Here is a 21353-nt window from a genome sequence, read left to right as displayed (position 1 = left end):
AACGATGGCAACTGAAATTATTTATAAATGTATATTATTATTTTCTAGTTATTATTTTCGCTAAGTTTGAGCCACAAGTATTGAATAGTAGCATCAATCAATATCATAATATCTTAGAATGTTCCAAAGATACTGTGTATGTATGTGTTTCTATCGGACACGTTATGGTGGCAGAGCATCCACCAAAGATTGTAATGATTACATGTCTAATAACGTCATTACATTCCTTGGCGTCCACCAGGAAATGATTATCTATGTTGTGTACTGAAGGAAATGCGGGTAGAGTGGCTGCAGCAGCATAGACCTACAGTTGGTTCATACAAATCCAACATGAAAGTTAAGTGCCCGTTTCACAGACAAGGCTTTAAGCATAGTCCCGGGCTAAATCACACTAAACCATGTGTAAAATCTCTGTTGAAGACGCTTTTCAGTCTAGGATTAGGCTTAAGCTTCGTCTGTGAAACCGACCTTAAATATCAGAAAATACTAAAAAGGTGTCGCCCAGCCCTAGCGGTAGCATGTAAGACAACAGAAAGGCAGGTTCATGGTTTCTACTCAACATAGATGATATCAATGAGAAGAAGAAGGTTAAGTAAAGACATGAACACATGCAGTTTGTGGACTCTGGAAAATACACATTTAGGTTCATCAGGAAAATGGGAAATACACAATTAGGTTAATTAGAAAAAAAAAAAAAAATATTGTCAAAGATTATGAAAAATGCACATCCAGTTTCTCGCTGCCTACCACGGTTAAAAATATCCTCAGCGCTACAAATCCAAGCTTATGCTTCTGGTTTGCTTATTAGGAGAACCTTTGTGGTGATCCATCCGGGAGGTCTTATTAAATCTGCCTGTCGTGAGCTGTTAAACAGAACCCCTGTTCTGACGCCAGAGTCGGTGAGAACATCAGTGAGGTAAAAGAAAACTGACCTGGGAGAGGATGTGATTGGTTGGCTGGTGTGGAGCTGTGGGGGGTGGTGGTGGGGGGGGCAGGGGCTGCGGGGGCTGCCTCCCCTGCTGTGAGGTCATGGTGGGGTTGTACACCACCGCGCTGCCGTCTGGGTTCACAAAGGGCTGGCCTGCCAGTGGAGAACAGACGCTTAGACACACACACACACACACGCCGCAGATCACTTCAGAAACCGCAGTCACAGTACACTGCTCACATACAGAGCATGTTTCATCTCGACATGCTTTGCAAGAGAACAGGCAGGGTACACAGGATGCGTCAGTAGTGTTAGTTATACCACAGCCCTTTTAAAAAAGGACAGCCATTCATCTCCCCATCTTTCCCATTCAAGTGAGTAAAACCTGTAGTTCCTATGGCAGTGGCCAGCAGAGGGCGCACCTCGGTCAGGACAGTTAACGTTGGTAAAAAAAATACCGTAAGCTAAAAAGCTAAAAATCGATCTCCCAAACGTATTTAAAAACGGTGTGCCTTGCCTGATCTTCCATTGTCCTAAATTATCTTTCCACTGATAATTAAATATAGACAATGTCATACTACCAGACTTTCACCTCCATGTAAGACTAGACTTTTGATTGTAAAACCGCTAGCACTATGCTAAATGAGGCAGATAGCGCAGCCCTTTTACAATTCCTGACTAAACAGAATACTTAAAAAAGTACAGAATACTTTAAAAAATGTAATAATATATAAAATACATTTCAACATTTTGGGGTAAAATCTCCACTGGAGCCAATGTATTTACCCGTACTCTCTTTGGTAACCCCTGCTGTTACTAAATATAATGTTTTTGTGGGGGTTCTCGTGAATATACACTCACCGAACACTTTAGTAGGAACACTATAATAATACTGGGTAGGGCCTCCCTATTGAGGGGGCCCCAAAGTGTGCCAAGAATAATCCTCACACCATTACACCACCTGAATGAACGAGAAGGTGTACAGGTGTTTCTAATAAAGTGCCCAGTGAGTGTACATCCTCTGGTTATACTCAGATACAGATTGAAAACCAAGATCGCATCAAAATCAAACCAAAAGGTAAAATAAAAGACACAAAAACACTCAACCACACACAGCGAGAGGCAGACCCAGATCACACCGACTACCTCAGTAGAGGGGGAGCCTCGTCAGAAGACACCAACCTGTGTGTGGGTTGACCAGAATACTGCCAGGCGGTATCCCTGTGGCTTCCAGCGGAAGCAAATAGTAGCTAGCGTTAGCTGTGGCCGGTGCCTGGCCAGGGTCACTCCCGGGCCTGTCGTAGGGCACAGAGCTACTACCGCTGTTGCTGACGGCAGGGTAGGGTGCAGGCGCGCTGGGGCCGGCCTGGGTTAGAGCTGGGACAGGGAGGGGCAGTTGTTGGGGGCGAGAGAGCGAGCTTGTCGAAGACCCTACACTACCAGAAGACTCAGAACCTAGAGAGGGGAGCAATGAGAAGAGTCCTTTAACCTACAGAAACAGATCGTCATGCTCACTCACTATCCTACAGGCATGCTCAGCCAGCCTCAGGTTAGGAGGATCGCCATTGGTCGGTTCAGACCAGGCCAGGCTAGGGCAGGCCCCCGAGACTGAATTCATTGGCTGGGTGATATTCAGTCCCCCTTTGAATAGAAAGAACAAGAACCTACTGTTCAAACAGTCTAAAACGAGATGTAGGCCTAAAGAGAGCTATTTTGGTCATCTTTACAACCAAGAACATGCAATTAGTGTGTTAATAATACAAATATGTTAAAGCCGTCTATCGGCAATAAAACAAAATCAGCCTCAGATGTTTGATCACAAGCTAGATAGCGGGATACATTAAATGGGAACAATTACCACGAGCAACCCTCTTTGAAGTTTAAAAAGGTACCAAAAGAGAAGGAGCCAATGAATTCAGACTTTGACTTTAAGATAATAATATAATATATATCTATAATAATAATAATAATAATATATACACAGAGTCAACTATTAGGCTTTTCAAATACAAGTAAATTGAGCATATAACAACAAAGCAGCGTAAAGCTATACAGTAGCATGCATTGCATGCAGTGTGTCTGAGGGCGTGCTTCTCTGAGAGAGGACAGACTGACAGAAACACGTCACAAAATGTCTCCCCTCAGCAGAGGTTGTGCAGCACAAAGTGAAGAGCGCCTCGTCGTAAACAACTTAAAACACAACTCAAGCCGGTGCGGTGCACTGTGAAAACGGTATCGCACTAAAAAAAGGAAGGGGAAAAAAAGCTTCCCCAAAACAAAAGAAGCAGGGAATAAAGAGGAACACCGAAACACAAGAGAAGAAATGGTTCCTAATCCTCCATCCCCCTACGTTTTAGTGGGATGTTGCACACAGCCACACAGTGACGTGAAGAACCAATTTATATGTCTGTCAGTGAGACTTAGTCTGACTTGTTAAAAGTCAAACGACTTCTTGGGACACAAAAAGCTCTTGTTTATTTCATAGAGAACACAGAGACGTCTATCAAAGTAATGGTCACACTACTGCCCAGTCTCAACTTTTGTTAGTGAGAGCCTGAAAGTTATCAAAAGTGGTGCTTCACACCATAGTGTGTGCTAAGTGGACTTGACAAGGCACAGTGTGTGTGTGAGGGGTCTCTGTGTGTGCGTGTATCTCTGTGTCTGTGTTTCTGTTTGGCCGAGGCGCTCCACCTACCTGTTTTGGACAGCCGTCCGGTGCTCTTGCTGCTGGCGGAGCTGTCCCCTCGGATGAGGACCGAGATGCCGCTGAAGCTGCTGGCCTTGGTCATGGCGGGCCGCAGGTTCCTGTTGGAGCTGTCCGAGTCAGTGCTGCTCCACGGCCGAGGGTCCGAGTATTTTGGCTCGTTCTCCGAGCTGCGGCTGTTGCCCGACCGGCCGTCCCTCAGCCTGACGTAAAATCGGATTCAGAATTCCCACGTTACCATGACGACGTCGGATCAACAGGATTCACCACACGGAGGTTAATGGTGTGTTTGTTTGGTTTACATCTTGACTGTCCCTCCTAAAGACCCCTTCAATCCCACTATCCCCCCCAGTACAGTCTCTCTACTGTAAATAAATGGATAATAATAATAATAATTTTGTACAAGTAGGAAGTGATTCTTCCTTCTTCTAGCATTGTGACTGCCAATGGCCCCTGGTCCTAGCATAGATTTATTTTCATTATGACGACGGATGGGTAGATGACTCACTTACTTAGACAAATGTATTTGTTGTAAGTCGCTTTGGATAAAGGCGTCTGCTAAAGGTCAAAAATGTAAATATAAATGTTTTGTTTTGTTTTTGTTTGTTTCAGAGGTTAATGGTGTGTTTGTTTGCTTGTCTGGGAACTCGTAGCTCCCAGTTGGTGAAGTCATAACTCTGACAGGAATGTGTACGAGTGCTTTTGAGGTGGGAACAATTCTTCAACCAATGAGCTTTCGTTTGCAATCCATAATGTAAATAATAAACGTTAAACTTCAAACATGCATTATACACACACACGTTTGATTGTTAACAATTAAATATGTTGTAATTGTACCGAAAGATGAACATCGTTTACATTTTTACCATTTACTGTCGAAACCAGTGTCTGTTTTCTGACAAGAAGGTAAAGTTACAGTAGATGTCACAACTCGTAAACTCATCATAGTTTATCATAAGATATCATCATACTGGGCCGAGTTTACCACTTGGAACTTCGACTCGGAGGGTTGTTCTAGTGTCATTTTCAGAGTTTCTGACAGCTTCTGAACGCACCATGAGATGAAGATGTACTGTGTTGTCAGGCAAAACATCTGTGACAGGACTTACCTGAAGATTTGCCGCCTCTGTTGTGTGCTAATGCACGCTTCCTCATCTTGGATCCTGGAGATGTTAGAATTTAATATTGTAAAACATGAAGCTATCAAATATTGTTTTTTCACCAGCAACAGAAAACAATGTGGATATTTACCTTCTATCAAGATGGAAATGATCCCCCTGTGAAAAAAAAGAAAAGTAATTTAATATGATGGTAACAACATTATGCAAAGACAAATGTATAGATTACTATGAATATCGATGATTGAAAAGATGATTTGAATAGTCTGGTATTGATTTGGTGACTCTCTATATATTCAGTAAAACATAATTCAATTGCAACAGGAATAGTAATTGGATTAGTTGAATTAGTAATTAGTACTACATGTGATTTTCGAAAAACATCTCACATCTTGTGCAAATATCCTGTCCCTGGCTCTTTGGTAGTCCTCCTCTCTCTCCTCAATAGATTTGCTCCTCCTGTCGTCTTTCAGCCGCATTCGGATCTGTAAGTACATGCACAACTGAGCAGCTGCAGCAGAGACGCCAGGCTGTCACGCTCGCGTGAACTTGTCAAAGCTCTTCACAAACATGTCACCGTGGCGACGCTGAAAACACCTACCATGCTGTCCTCCCGATCAAAGCTCGAGTTGTCTCTTTTGAGAATGTAACGCTTTTGGAAGTCGTCTGTTTTGTCGTCTTTAATGTGTTCTGAGAATTTTTGATCTGGTCTGTGGTGGAGGAGAATGCACATAAATGGCATGTTACTATGAGACAATAATATACACCTCCTCAGTCAATAATACATACTTGAAAACAATTAAGGCAACTGTAGCGGTTGTTTTGCAGTATGAATATAAATCTAAATCTCATTGCCTGCCAGGCGTTGAATAAAATCAGAATCAAACTGACAGTTAAAAAGAAATAGAAAAAAACACTCACATTCTTGTATTGCTAGTTTTGTTGATGATTACTGACTTTCCCGTTGGATCCACATTGTGATCCATGCCAAAGTATGCAGCAACTCTGTGCAACAGCATTCTGTGGTATGATGTCATTGGTGGAAACTTTCTTTTCTGGCTTCTAGGAGAGACATGATGATTGTGAGCTACTTCACGAAAAAAATATAAAATAACTTGAAACTCAATATGATGACATTAACTAACTATCAAAACCATTCAAACTTACTCATTAATACTGATAAAATCCAGAATGTCCTGTTCCAATTTTAACAGCATCATTCTGTCCCTAAAAGAGAATTGTCAATATTTAGCACAAAATGCAATAAAAAATATAATGACAATAGTCTATTAAATAGTCTGTTTCATAGTCTGTTAAATAGTATTTTCCATAGTCTGTTAAATAGTCTGTTTCGTAGTCTGTTAAATAGTCTGTTTCGTAGTCTGTTAAATAGTCTGTTAAATAGTCTGTTAATATAAATGTACTTCAAATGAGAGGAGAGAAATGAATAATAATACTTGATGAAAGGTTACGGCATTTGGGCCACATCTACAGTGTGTGTGTGTGTGTGTGTGTGTGTGTGTGTGTGTGTGTATGTGAGAAAGAGTGTTTGTTTTATTACAACAGCTATGATGCAATAATATACCTGGGGTTGTTTTTCAACGTATTTACGAGAAACTGGTGGAGGTCTATTCCAGTGGAGTCAGTGTAGTCCTGACTGGAGTCTAAACAAGAGGAAGAGGAATCCTTGTTACACGTTTGTGTGGACAACACTCTCTGAGGATTCTACACTAGATTTTTCACAAGGCTCCAGAATGTTGGGCTTGAGGGGCAGCTCATTAGCTCACAAGTCTCCTCACACTGCTGCCTCCCCTTGTAACGCCCTGAACAAAAGGTTATTTGCCGAAGACAAGGATGGCCATTAATACACACCAAACTCTCCCATTACACACACACACACACACACACACACTCACCTCTTGACAGCATTTTTCTTGGAGTTTTCTCCGGTTTCTCCACCTTGTCACAGCTCTTCTCTTTCTCATCTTCGTACTTGGCTGACAGCTCCTCTTTATCAAATGACTGCGAAATATGGATATGAATTTTATCCTGTAGAGAATTTAAAAAGTTGATAACGTCCTTCATTAAAAAGACACAAGACACCAATCAATAAGACACTTTCAGAATGTGCATATCACTCTCCCGCGTATCTCTCGCTCGCTTGGAAGTTAATTAAAACAGGTTTTATGTTTAGCTGTGCAAACAAGGATATTTTGCAGACCTTATTTAACGCTGTATGGTTTGTTAATGAAGAGACTTTTAGGCCTTGATTTATTGCAAGGCATCCAACATCCAACATGGCCTTGGTTGAGCCCTGCTCCCCCTCACCTAAACATAACCTCCCTGCGCTTCCCACTGGCTCACAAGGATGTCTAATTTGCTTTCCAGTAATGGCACAGCACGAAAAAAGGAGAGAGGAACGCTAAATAACACACAGGAGCTGTCGATGGAACACAAATAGCAACTCCAGGAGAGAGAGTGCTGGCAGCTCTGAGCTGTGGGTTTTGGATGGGAGGCTGTAAAGTTAATTGTTTACATTATGTCACTTAATGCCATAGTCCCTCCTCACTGGTAGAGCTGTAAATAGTCCACACTGCTCTTCGTCAAGCCTCAAATAGAACGGAGAGAGACTCTGAATAGAACTAGGAGACAATGAAATATCATGAACTAGTTCCAAGGTCATCAATCTGATTAAATAAGCATTTTCGTTTTATACACCGTCAAGGTTCCCTGAGCATCCCTTTTTTCCGACAAACATCTTCACAGAAAATGTGAATACCGTGTCTGGTGAAGGATATTTATATTGCCTGGCGTAGCCCTTGACTTCAACATTTTTCACTTTGCGTGGCTGACATGCGGGAAAAAATATATTTTCTACTGATGATTGATGCGACTAATACAAGAGGACACACACAGGCGATAGGAGGTTGGCTGTGGAAACGGCACTTCGGTTAAGGAGTTTAACGCTGACTGACGATGACTGTAGCTCAGGGCCGGTCCTAGGCATAGGCGAACTAGGTGGTCGCCTAGGGCGCCAAATGCCCCCCCCAAAAAATACATTTAAAAAATTTAAATAATTGTGTCTATGAATTTCATGTCTCTATGAAAATATGTCTCAGCCTACTGTCTATTTTTGTCTTGAAACCATTGTTGTCCATATTTTTACTGTTGAATGTGTGGGTGGTGATGAGGCAGTACTGGTGGCTTAATGTGGTGGTGGCCCCCCTAAAATTGGGGGGAGGGGGGCATCAAATCATACTCTCGCCTAGGGCACCTAAATGCCTAGGACCGGCCCTGCTGTAGCTGCTGGCTCCTGTGTCAGTCTGGTGAAAGGGCACCGTGACACTAGTGGAATGAGCTGGAGCTAATAGGTCATCTGGGTGTTTACCAGGGTAGTGGTGGCCTAGAGGACAGAGAGTGAGTTGAACTGGTGATCATGAGTTCAAATCCCACCTGGGAACAACACCACCACTAGTGTACCCTTGATTAAGGCCACTTAGCCCTAAGTTACTCCAGGGAGACTGTGTCCCTGTAATATCTCTAATTGTAAGTTGCTTTGGATAAAAGAAAGCGTCTGCTAAAAATGGTTAAAAATGTAAAATGTACCTGAGGTTCTGATGGCAGTTCAGTTATGGGGGAAGGAGGAGACTCTTCACAAACCGCCAGGCTCCGCACTAACTTTAACTTTGTGTTGGACTGAGGGAGAGTATTGGCGGTTAAAAAGGTATTCCTGTTCAATTGCAATTCATCTGGAACTCACTGACACACTCACTGACAAGGCCAAACACAAACCCAAACGTAAAAAAAGGCGAGCAAACACAAAGTAACCTTGACAGAATATTTTCAGACCTCAAAATGAGTCGGGTGGGGGGGGGGGGGGGGGGTCAAATAAATATATCTTAGAAATATTCAACTGAATATTGAACGTCTGAAAATCAGGAGGCCAGGAGTGCAAACGGCAAAGGCAGGGCAGGGAAAAAATACAAAATGGACGACAACATTTACCACATTATTTCTTTTTATCTGGATTGCTTTCAAAACAACATATTTTTAAAAAGGCAAACGTCGATTGCAGGCAAAATCTTGAAACGAAAACAAAAAACAAACAAAAACAGTCCATGTTAAAAGCAAACTGGAAAGAAAAAAAAAAAAAAAAGGGTTTATCTGTACAACAAGTACTAGTGACCAGGCAAAACAACAGGCATGGCATGTCCACATGCTGCTCAACTGTACCTTGGAGCGCTTCACTGGCTGTCCAGGTGAGAGTAAATGCTGCTGTGTGATGGGGGGCAACAGGACAAAATGGACCAGAAAAAAAGGACGGGTTTACAAGACTAGAATGATGGACTTGTGGGGTCCACAGCAAGAAGAAAGGCTGAACAAATACATTTCATATCTGACATCATCATATCTGTCCCTCAAGAGCTTGGGAAATATATGATATACATCACATGAGAAACATCGAAGTATGGATGATTCAGCGTTTGAAACCTTTGTTTGTGTGTGTGGGGGGGGGGTTAACCAAATACGTCACGATTTTCAAGAAACTGAAAAATCCTGTGAGGAATTAAACCTGAGGGGTTCTGACTAGAGTGGCGTGTCGGTTGCGACCGTCTCTGAGCCCCCTGTCTTCCTGTCAGGTACGGCAGAGGCGTGTTCTGGTGGTGAGGAGCCCGGAGCAGCAGGCAGGAGAGGGATGGTGTGTGAGACAGCTCAGTGCCTCTGCGCTTCATGCACCAGCGGCTTTGTGTGTGCGTGTATGTGTGTGTGTGTGTGTGTGTGTGTGTACAGACGGTCTCTCAGTGGCAGTCTGAGAGGAGCAGGGGGCCTGGCACTGGCAGCAGCCGTTCTGTCTGAATCAGACACAGCCCTCGCCTCTGCTCCCAGGGCTCCTTCGTTCTCTCACGTCTCTTTCTCCCTCCCTCCCTCCAGCTCTCTCTCGCTCCATCCCTCCCCCCCCCCTCTCCCTCCGCGCCTCTCTCTCACCCTCTCTCGCTCTCCACACAGACTTCTCACACACTCTCTCTCCCTTTACACATAATCCTCTCTCTCTCTCTCTCTCTCTAACCAATCCCAATGTCTCCTGCTCTCTAAAGCCAACCAGAGAACACTTCCCTTCCCTGTCCTGGAGGGTCAGATAACAATAATACCAATGTAAACGTAGCGTTCACATTCCCAAGCATGTGACCTGTGGGGGGGGGGGGGGGGGGGGCAGACAGTGGCTAATATGTATCTGTAGGGTGAAGTGAGCGCGCACCAATAGACCTGCTAATTGAGCAGCGCAGGGGGAAAATGGATGAGAGAGAGGAGATAAGGAAAACGCTGAAGTCAGCACAACTGCGCCACAAGGCACCTGGCGTGCTCAGAGAAAGTGTCAGAGGCAGATGGTGGCAAAGTCACTGAGTCCCCCCACCCCCCTCCTCCCTATCCCTCCCTCCCTCCCTCCCCTCCCCTCCACTCTGGTCCCATTCCGTCTTTCAGGGTGACACACACAGGAAGTTTGTAGATAAGCCAGGATTTGAGATCAAGATTATCTGGCTTCTGTCTGGCTCCAACCACCGGCCCGCTTGGCCTGGTTCCTATTTATACTCCTGCCTCTGCTGCCTGTCGCATCACCCCCCCCCGCCCCACAAGACAAAGAGAAGTCATCCTGCTCACTATCCGCAAAGACAATGATGTAGTACTACTACCACCACCAATGACCACAGGGTCAAAACCATGTGGTGAAACATTATTATTTATTTATTTTTATTATTTTTTTACAAAGATGACCACCAGTGATCACGTAGAGTAAGCTTGTGTTAAAATGCGAGAATACTACCCTATTTGTCCAAAGTTCAGGAGATAAAGCCAATCTTGTAAAATCGATACATAAAAAGGTCTTTATGAATGTAATCTTCAGAATCAGAACCGTGTCAGGGTGACTGCAGCACCAATCGTGGATGGTGATGTAATGGTAAATGAAAGAGACCGTTTTTTTACCTCATTCATTCATTCAGACTAAAAAGGTGTGTGTGTGTGTGTGTGTGTGTGTGTGTGTGTGTGTTTTCCGTTTACCTGGGTTTCCCTTTTGTTGTCGCAGCAGCTCTCATCTTTGTCAGGCTGGTTTTGATCAAGGCTCTCCTCTCTCTTCGTCCCGCTGTCTCCCAGTGTGGAGTCGGCCTCCACCGCTTCTGAAACCTTCATCGTCTCAGTGCTTTCCTTTACAGTAACAGTATCAGACATCCTCATCAGAGACGCTTACTGGGGACCTTGACCAAACGCTTGGGACCTGGAGGAGAGAGGGGGGGACATCTTACCCTTACAGCAGATAGAGAGATACAGAACATGACACAGGGAGCACTAAGAGAAGGAAATGAGAAAATACAGACAGTCTGGGGGCGCGTGAGTGGACGTAGCACACTAATGATGGTTCGATTCCGGCCGTCGACATATGCTGCATGTCATCCCTCCTCTCTCTCACCCAGCCTTACTATCAATCTCTACTGTCTCTATCCCAATAAAGCAGAAATGCCCTAAAAAAGAAAAGAAAAAAAGAAAATACAAGACAGTATATATATTGTAAACATTTAGAAACCTAATGTCCTTTTTATGGCAAAAGGCAAAGGCCTCAGTTCCTTGTGTGAAGCATCCTAATTATGCAGTCAGTGCCATGCAGCAGCATTGAGAGGGAGGGTAGACATCTGGTGCATCATAGCTGTGACTAATGTGTTCATTAGAGACAGGGCTCTACGCTAACCTTTTTCACTAGGAGCACATGTGCTCCTAAATGAAAAATGTTAGGGGCACACAAAGAAATTTAGGAGCACAGTGAAAAATGTAATTATAACACATTTTTATTAGTGATTTTGCAATTTTTGCACCAAAATCACACATTGGCCCATGCCTACAGCCCTACTAGACGCAGAGTTGATGGCATTGTATTATGGTAACTAGCTGTGTCAAGTTCTCCTGGTTAGCAGCATGTTCATTCATTCATCCATGTCATGCCTGTCAGCTAGCAGCTAGCAGCCCAGCCAGGCTTTAGGGCTAGGTCTGTCAGCTAGCAGCCCAGCCAGGCCATGCAGAGGTCTGTCTCCATGCTGCCCACCTCCCTGCTGCTGGGTCAGGCTACATCAGTCACACACGGTGGCCAGACAACTCCACATCTAGGGGTATTAAACTACCCCACATCCAGATGACCAGTCCCCAGCCCCATGCTGCCCGGGGTGGTGACATGTGGAGGTGGCCAGCCCAGCACGGTGCCTCTGCGGCGGCTAGCTGTTAGCACACCACCATCCCCGGGGGTCCCACCTCTCTGCCACACTCAAGTACAACATGTTGCATTTTCATGCCATTAGGCAACTTGCTTCCTAGGGTTTCCTAGGATTAGAGATGCATTTGGACTTCTGGAGTACCTCCACTACTTTCAATGGGTTCTGAAGGTCTGAGAGCTTTCTACTTTCTACCCTGGGTAGTTAACCCTGGTTGTAACCTTGGGTTCAAATCTGGAGTGTGTGGGACCAAATCTGTAGATGTGGTGAGCTAATGAAGCTAATGAAGCTTGAGATGAGAAAAGGGCGCTTGTCTCTTTAAGGCCCAAAAGGGAGTTAGCGATTAGCGATGTTAGCTTAGCGCCAGTTTAACAGAAGTAACTTCACTTTTAACATGACTTCCCGTGGTCGTAGCGGGCTGGCTGACGGCTTAAAATGTGGATACACGGTTCGCGCAGATTTATTTTTAGAATTTAAAAAAAAAAAAAAAAAAAAAAAATATAATAATCTGTACTCGCACGTGTGCTCGTGAATTTATTTCTCTAGTCGCACAGATGTATTTTTAGTCGCAAATGCGAGTGAAATGGTCGCACTGTAGAGCCCTGAGAGAGCAGCCCATCCGACTCACTCACTGACATACGAACACTATCAGATTTAGAGGGGGGAACCTTGTGTGGCTGTGTATCGGGGAGGTAGCCTAGAGATTCGAGAGGCTGGCCAGCAATCGGTAGGTCGCTGGTTCGATCACCAACCTTAGGAGGGAGCCGGATGTGAGCTGGTGACTGGAGGGGTTTGGTGGCGTCATATCTAAAAAGGTGCCTACCATTGCCGTTGTGCCCTTGAGCAAGGCACTTAGACTGGAGACGGCTGACCCTGAGCTCTGTTCTCTCTGGTGTTCTCTCTGGCACAAACTACATGTTGTTGTCTCAGCACCTTCAGTGCTCTGTTCAATGACAATAAAGTTGAATGTTGTCCTATATGTTATCTTATCTATTCCCAAAAACCAGGAATTCTGAGCAGGAATGGTTTGACTGGATCACCATCTCTCAACTGCTTGACATCCCATCCATGCCCAGCTTGGTGCTGAAAACGCTTAGGTTGTGGGTTTGATTCCCGCTGGGACCATATATACTGGAAAAAGTATGCACGCACTGCAATGTAAGTCACTTTGGATAGAAGTGTCAGCTAAATGGCGTATATATATATGTTCATTCTGCAAGGGGGGCCTGCCCGGTTGAACATTCTGATTCCCGAGATGAAATGAAAATTGACTTGGCTGATTAAATTGTTATCTCGAAGAGCCGCAACCAGAGCGAGAGAGAGAGCAGCCTACTTTGAAGGAGAGTCACCCTGTTCCTTCTAGTCAGTCACAGTAATACACATTCAGCTAAACTCCTCTCCTCCTTTCCAGCTATTATTTCTGGCATACGAATTGTGGCCCTTTCTCCAAAATAAGTACTGCTGACATCCATTAGCTGTCAGTCTTTTACAGAAATGATTGCCCTGCTGGTTTCTTTTTTTCTTGTTTCTGTTCCACGTACTGTACTTGCTGCCGCTGGGCCTGTGGTGGTGACGTCCCGCGGGTGAGAAGGGTGAACCCTGGGTGCCGTTCGACGCTGTCCACCGGGGTGTCACTTGTGCTGAGCCTGCCGCAAGCTCTGAGGAAGAGTCCCATGTCCTTATCACCAGGTCCGAGTCGCGGTGCTGTCCTCCAAGCTGCTCATGCCCCTCACAGACCTGTCACACAGAGAAAGAAAAGGGCCGGGGTCAGAGGTCATGTCCCTTTGAGAACCCCCCCCCCCCCCCTCACTACACAGAGGGAACAGGGGTCATAGGCCACTGACAGCCTGGCCACCGTGGACACATGGACTGACAAGAGGAAGGATGTCAGCAACTCCAAGTGTGTGTGTGTGTGTGCGCGTGAGAGTGTGTGTGAGAGCGAGACTGGGCCTTAGTGTGTGTGTGTGTGTGTGTGTGCGTGTGTGTATGTAAGCAAGCGAGTGAGCGTGTGTGTGTGCGTGTGTATCATGCTCTAACAACAGAGATGGGGTGTATTGAGGACAGACGTAGACACACTGCTGCCAAACTACGCCAGACTGAGCAGCATTAAGTACAGAGAATAACACCCAGCCTTAAAATAGAGGGAGAGAGTAAGTTTTTCAATCAAAACCCTGTGAAATTCGGAATACCAATTTTGAGACATCACATTATTCCCCACAGCGATCGGCAGCTCCCTGTCCCCGGCCTTGATGGAAACCGACAGGGCATAACAGAACAGCTTTCTCTGACTTCAGACAGGGTGATTGAACACATATTTGTGTACCCAGGTTGTTGTTCCCCCCCCCCTCTGCTTTATTAATCTCCCTCCCGACTAGGCAGCGGGCCACCGTGAGCCCTGGCGCTCCGTGGCGAGCCTCCTCTGGCTCCTGGACCCACGCAGGCTTGGCGCGAGCCACATGCCAGCGAAAGGTCAAGTGGATTCCTGCTCACTTTATAAGGCTGTTCACAATACCTCACGGTATATCGAGCAGGCTCCTCGGCATAGCACCGAACTTTTTTCCGCTAACGGGCCGGTTTCAAGGCTTAAAAGGCCTAATCCTAGACTCCTAACGCACCTTCAATAGAGGGTTTCTTTTACATTGGAAGTGTGATTTAGTCCAGGACTAGGCTTTAAGCCTGGTTGGTCTGTGAAACGGGCCCATTGATCTCTGACACTAGGACTAGCCTTTTTTCTGTAACATCCCCAATTAGAAATGACTCTTATTTCTGGTGCAACTCATTGCTGGTCACACATGTTGTGCATGAGCCTAAAAATCGGTTGAATTCCACCCAACTGTCAGTTACAGCCCACACTGAGTGAACCTGTATGTGACCAGCAATGAGTTGTAACCTGAAGTGAAAGTCAGTTCGTCTAATGGCTTGTAATATAAAAGTAATATGAAAAACCACTCAATTCAACACAACCCTGTGTGTAATGGCTTGGAATAGAACAAAAAAAACAACAACATTAATTCAACACAACCCTGTGTAATGGCTTGGAATATAAAAGAAAACAACAACAACATTAATTCAACCAACCCCTGGAGGAGCAGCACAGAGTCAGACTGCACCTCTGCTTGCAGCCTGGTGTGAAAGCTGCTCTGACAGCAGTGTCGCGGGCCCGAGGCGAGCTGCATGGCTTGGTGGGAGGGGGGGGGGAGGGGGGTCAGGAGATCACAGTGTCAGTGTCAGTTTTGTGTCAGTGACACAGGGGAGGGAGAGGGGTGGGGTGTCAGTGACAGGGACAGGTGGCCTTACGCATGCAAATGCATGCTTACCCACACACACACAGGCCTCAGCAAAGAAGACCCGCTAACGAAAACAAGCACACGCACGCACGCATGCGCGGCGCGTATATAAACTGTGACAAGCATTCAGATGAGACAGTTAAGACCAGGACAGCAAAAAAAAAACGCGTCAAAATCTGGTGTCGTCCTTCTGTCTCAGGTCCTCTGAGACAGCTCTCGTTTGTAGCGAGCAGATGAACCCCCCCCCCCCCCCCCCCCGCCGTAGGCATCGTTCACTGTCACAAGCCTCTCTCTCCTCAGGCCGTCTGTACTCTCCGCTCCCGGCCGTGCGTCAGGGCGCAGGGATCAGACGGCCAGGCCGTGTGGAGGAGTGAAGGCGGTGGCCAGCCTTTTCCACTTGGTGGAAAATTAATTCTCAAATTATCTAGTGAGGGGGGCAAAGATGAGGCCGCCGCCGCCGCCGTACTGAAGCTAATCATATGCCTGCTGTAAATGGACCACTCTACGACAATTACGACCACTCTACGTCAAGTGAATAGGAGATGGGTTCTATGGAATGCACAAGAGGCCATTCTTTACGCAACCAACCCCCCCCCCCCCCCCCCCCCCTCCCCCCAGAACAGCAAGAGCACAGTGAGCGTGGGCCGTCAGCATACCTACTGCCTCCCCGCCTGCAACCCCCCCATCCTCCCCCTCGTTCCTCGTTCGTCCCCGCTGACCTTTCCCTCCCACGCCGCCGCGCTCCATGCCCAAGAGCACCTCTCTAGGCTGGATAAACGCTCGACAGAGCCTCAAATCTCCCTCCCTCCCTCCTCCCCCCCCCCCCCCCCTATCTCCCGCTCTCCCTCCGCTCTGGAGAAGTGGAGAAGCGGGTAGCGAGAGCAGCTGTGAAGTGCAGATCATGAGAATAACCTCTGGGACTTTTGTGTAGGATGGAAACAATACAGCACTGGAAAGAAAAATAAAACAATCCATCTAGCTGTGCTCTTCATTACAGGCCGTCCCTCGGGGGGCGTCTCTGAGCCCTTCCTCTGCACGCCGGCGCACGAAACGGCAAGCCGGGAAAAGACCGCAGGCGTCACGGATCAGATCGAGATCCGCGCTTAATAGTGATCCGACAGCACTATCGCAGTACAGGTACAACATGCATCCAATCCGCAAATCCCCTTCAAGTAAAAATGTAAGCCCGTCCCTAAGACATCACAGTGATACAGCAACAACTTCAAAAGCACATGAGCCCTTTTTTTATTGTGAATGAATATCAGAACTATAAGCTGTTGGGCTGCAGTGAATGCTGAAGACATTTAGTAGTCTAGTCCACTTCACGTCCAATCCACCATCAATCATTTAGACGGACTCAGATTAAGCCTATTACTAGACGATGGGCTGGCTTCATGTACACAGATTAAGACTAAAAAGTATCCTCAATGGAGATTTGCCATTGCAAGTGTGATTTCATCCTGGACTAGTCTTAAGCCTTGTCTGTGAAACCGGCCCTAAGAATCTCCATTGAAAGTGCTTCCTGGTGCAGAATTTGTCTTAATCTGTGTGTTAAGTGTCCACCCCATAAATGTTAGTGCAGCAGACAACCCAAAATCGGCTTTGTGACGCCTAACACGTTATTGCAAGGAGACTACAGCACATATTCAATATTGCATGGAGAGAAAAAAACTGTACCGATTTTTGCCTTAATATTTGGCATTTTTACTCTGTAGGAAATCTGCTGAAAACACAATACACAATATACTGTAGCAACAAATAAAGATAGAGAGTGAGCGAGAGTGAGCGAGAGAGAGCGAGAGAGAGAGAGAGAGAGAGAGAGAGAGAGAGAGAGAGAGAGAGAGAGAGAGAGAGAGAGAGAGAGAGAGAGAGAGAGAGAGAGAGAGAGAGAGAGAGAGAGAAAGAAAAGATTAGCTTGGTCCAAAGCCCATCTTCACGGGTCAGAATTTATCAAGTATAATAAAATAAAATAAAATAAACTGATTGGATGCGATTTGCGAAATGATGGAAGTTCAATTGCCAAAACTAAATTGTAATCACTCTTATGCTTAATGGACTAAATAACCTCATAGTTTTAGAGCCATTTCTGCTAATTGCCAATAAGCAGCGTTATTGACTGGATAGCTGATAATTAAGCATCAAGCCTGAAGCACTTGGGTATTTTTTTATGGCTTGCCCAGGTAGACTAACACAGAACAGTACTATACATGCCATAACGTAAAAAAAAAAAAAAATCAACAGAAAAAACATGAAAAGAATTTACTCACAATCCCAGAAGATATTCTTCAGGGTAATGAATCAGTGCAATTAAGGGGGGGGAAGAAAAGAAAAAAAACATCCAGGAAACTGGCGCACTACTCGGTTATGATCTATGAACGGGGTATGAAAGCATACATCATGGCGGAGTCATTAAAACCACATTTGGAAAACACACACCTGCATAACCCAAATACAAAAGAGGAGACGGCAGCGCCGTCTGAGAACAATAGAAGCCTCTTAATGGCTTATCTATGTTAATTAGCCCACTGATGAAAAAGCAGCAGGGCGCGCCAGGCGGAACAGAACCCTAGCTCACCCGAACAGGTTTTCACCTCCTCTTTTGTACCGGAGACGACATCGTTTCAACCGCGTCAAACGCATCTCCGCTAAGTCCTGACAGCATTTTTGTAACTGTAGGCTATTTGTAGTAGACATATGGTGTTATTGGCATTATCTAGACATTATCGAGAACATACGGTATGTTAACAACCACACCCACGCAGAAAGTTTGCACGAGAACGGCTGCTTTCTCCGACAAAGTGAAAAAGCCTAACAAAGATATTAAAAAACGACAAAAACGAAAACAAACAACGACGACCACAGCAATTTATGTACACATCAGCTGACTCTAGGCATACTACAACTATGCAAAGGTATTAGCCTATCTTTCACTGTACCACCATCATCACTCTACTACTCTTGAATTGGAACGACCGAGCTCCGAGCTCCTCATTTCCCCTAAAAAACTCACTCCCTTGTGACGGCCGGCAGGTACCTTACCTGCCTTAGAGTAGCCCTCATTGTGTCCATTGGTTGGAGGTTTAGTTTCCATAGTACCGAAGGCAGCATTGGTCGAGGGTGGAGCTGCTTGGAGCGCGCTCCCTGCAGCAGCAGCAGCAGCAGCAGCAGCACCCACAGCAGTCTCCTCTCGCAGGCTCATGGGTGTCTGTGTGAGTCTCCACCTGCCAGAGCCCCATCACACCCAGCCCTCTCGCACCCAGCCTCAGAGGCAGCGCCAAATCAACAGCTGGCCCCTGTGATGTCAGCTCCTGCTCAGCCACTCACAGGCCACCCCGCGGCACACACAGCACATCGCACACACTCGCACACACACACGGGCTAAATTGGGCTCCTTCATTAAAGATTCTGCTGCCCCTGTCGCCGAGCGCCACAACCAGAGGAAGGAGCAGAGGGGGGGAGAATAGGGAGGTGGGGGGGGGGGGGGGGCGGGGGACAGTGGAGGGAGAGAGGAGGGGGGGGGGCAAAGTAGGGACGTAGAGAGAGAGGAGGGGGGGACGGTGTAGGGACAGAGGACGGGGGGAGAAAGTGGAGGGACATAGGAGAGAGGGGGGGAATAGTGTAGAGACAGAGGAGAGAGAGGAGGGGGGGAGACAGTGGAGGGACATAGGAGAGAGAGGAGGGGGGGAGACAGTGGAGGGACATAGGAGAGGGGGGGGGAATAGTGGAGAGACAGAGGAGAGAGAGAACAGGGGGAGACAGTGTAGAGGCATAGAGGAGAGAGAGGAGGGGGAGACAGTGTAAGGACAGAGGAGAGTCAAGAAAAGAGATTTCGGGGATAGAGAAGAGAATGGGGAGAAAGAGGAGAGGGGGGGGGGCAGTGGAGGAAAAGAGGAGAGGCGGGGGGGGGGGGGACAGTGTAGGGACAGAGGGGAGACAATAAAAAGGAGTTCTGGGACAGAGAAGAGAATGCGGAATAAAGAGAGATAAAGAGGGATATAGGAGAGCGAGAGAGAGACAGGGTATAGTGGATGGATGAGGTGTCCCTGTAGCCAGCGAGGAGAGCCAAGACCCAGACACACAATGGGGGGCGACGGCACTGTGCACACAGGCTGTCCACGGCTGGCATCTCAACTAGGGGCTAGGGGCCGGTTTCACAGACATGGTTTAAGCGTAATTCATCTAGACTAAAAAGCATCTTCAATGGAGGTGACATCGAAAGGGTGATTTAGTCCAAGACTAGGCTTAAGCCTGGTCTGTGAAACCAGCCCAATAATACCTTCAAAGCAATTGGTCAATGGAAATCGTCATCCCATGTTCATAGATTTCATCGACGCTAACCACCATTTTTAAATACCACAACAGATTTCGCTTTCAACATTTATGCCTCTTTCACACATAGTTCCCTATAATTTCCATGGAATCCCAAGCTGTGCCATCCAGGCATTTTCGCCGTTCACTCATGAACCAAATGCCGGTAGATTCGCGTCTTGCTCCCTTTAACACATGTCGGCATTTCCCTGGTTGCGCGATCTACTAGAACTACTAGAACTGAAAGCGGCAAGTAACAGGCACGTAACATCCATATGCTGTATAAATTAATATATTTGACTACCAGCAAGACAGCGCAGCACTCGTATCTATAACAAACGCAGAGATTGTATGAGCCCCGCGTCAGTCCAATGGAAGCGTCAAGCACAGCCTTTCCGTAAAAATACATCGCTCCCTGTCTAACGTTATATATCTAACGTGCCTACATGTTTTAAGGCTGATCTGTGCATGATAGTGCTGCATTTGACATCATTCTTATCGCATTTCCCCCAGTTGAGCTGTATAGCAGCACTTATTAAAGTTAAGTGCTCTTATGACACCTCCTCCTACTGTCTTGACTCGCTCCGGGTCTGTTGTGTATAATGGAGAAGCGTTTCTGAAAGTACGGCAGTGCGGCACGGGTAGGATACAAATGCGTGCCGTACCGAGCCGGACCGGTCTGGTCAATGGAAAAGCGCCATATTAGGCACACCTTGCTAGTACTGGGTTGGACCCCCTCTTTTGCCTTCAGAACTGCCAGAGTTCTTCGTGGTATAGATTCAACAAGGTGCTGGAAACATTCCTCAGAGATTTGTCCATACTGACATTAAAGCATCACGCAGTTGCTGAAGATTTGTGCCAAGAAAATATCCCCCACACCATTACACCACCACCACCATTTTCTCCCAGAGAACTGACGCTTACTGGATATTTTCTCTTTTTCTGACAATTCTGTTACCCCTAGAGATGGTTGTGGGGGGAAATCCCAGTAGATCAGCACTTTCTGAAATACTAAAAAACAGCCCGTTTGGCACAAACACCCATGCCACGTTCAAAGTCACTTAAATCACCTTTCTTTCCCATGCTGATGCTTGGTTTGAACTTCAGTAGATCATCTTGACCATGTGTACATGCCTAAATGCATTGAGTTGCTGCCACATGTTTGGCTGATCAGACACTTGCGTTAACGTGCAGTTGAAAAGGTGTAACTAATAAAGTGTCCGGTGAGTGTGTATATAACAAATAGGTCTATAACAATTTGATATTGTGTTGTTCATCATAACATGAATGAGGTTGACAGTTTATCAACAATGCAACACAGATAAGCCTATAAGAAAGAAAAGTGATGATAGACATGGTCCTCGCTGTCCTTTAATAAAGAAAGATTAGATTTGATCCAATTTTTCACTCAGTTGGGGCATTTATTAGGCCAATGTTGAAAATGTGCCGTTCCTACATCTCATTTGAAAGATCAACAAAAGCAATACATATGCAGCCTAAAGGCCTTTGCACACCAATGCGTGCGTTTACGCCTGCGTATTTTTAATCCGTCATCCGAAAAAAAACGTTACGCACAGAGACCTTGCACACCGGTCCGTTGCGTTTTTTTACGTTGCGAACTTTCAGGGTCTGTTGACACTCCTACTCTCCTCTCCTCTCCTAACCCTTTCGCAATACGCAACATGGAGTCTTCAAGCAGTGAGGATGATTTTGTGCTCCTCTCACTTCTTGAAAATAGGAAAAGGAAAAGGAAAT

General features: G+C 46.0%; 1 protein-coding gene across 1 annotated transcript in view; it reads right to left on the bottom strand.

Moving 5' to 3' along the window:
* r3hdm1 (R3H domain containing 1) overlaps positions 1-13602 on the bottom strand; it is a 29349-nt gene extending 15747 nt beyond the window's left edge. The window contains exons 1-12 of the mRNA XM_080525858.1: positions 13545-13602; positions 10808-11021; positions 6667-6799; positions 6336-6414; positions 5918-5977; positions 5672-5812; positions 5352-5460; positions 5140-5235; positions 4884-4909; positions 4742-4795; positions 3624-3835; positions 933-1081 (exon numbers count right to left, since the gene is read on the bottom strand). Of these exons, the coding sequence (XP_080381984.1) occupies positions 933-1081; positions 3624-3835; positions 4742-4795; positions 4884-4909; positions 5140-5235; positions 5352-5460; positions 5672-5812; positions 5918-5977; positions 6336-6414; positions 6667-6799; positions 10808-10981 (1233 nt within the window). The 5' untranslated portion in view covers positions 10982-11021; positions 13545-13602. The remainder of the gene's footprint in view (positions 1-932; positions 1082-3623; positions 3836-4741; positions 4796-4883; positions 4910-5139; positions 5236-5351; positions 5461-5671; positions 5813-5917; positions 5978-6335; positions 6415-6666; positions 6800-10807; positions 11022-13544) is intronic.
* Between the last annotated feature and the right edge of the window lie 7751 nt (positions 13603-21353).

The sequence above is a fragment of the Nansenia antarctica genome (assembly GCF_963989245.1).
Source record: "Nansenia antarctica genome assembly, chromosome: 3".
NCBI lineage: Eukaryota > Metazoa > Chordata > Actinopteri > Argentiniformes > Microstomatidae > Nansenia > Nansenia antarctica.
This window is presented reverse-complemented; position numbering and strand designations above follow the sequence as displayed.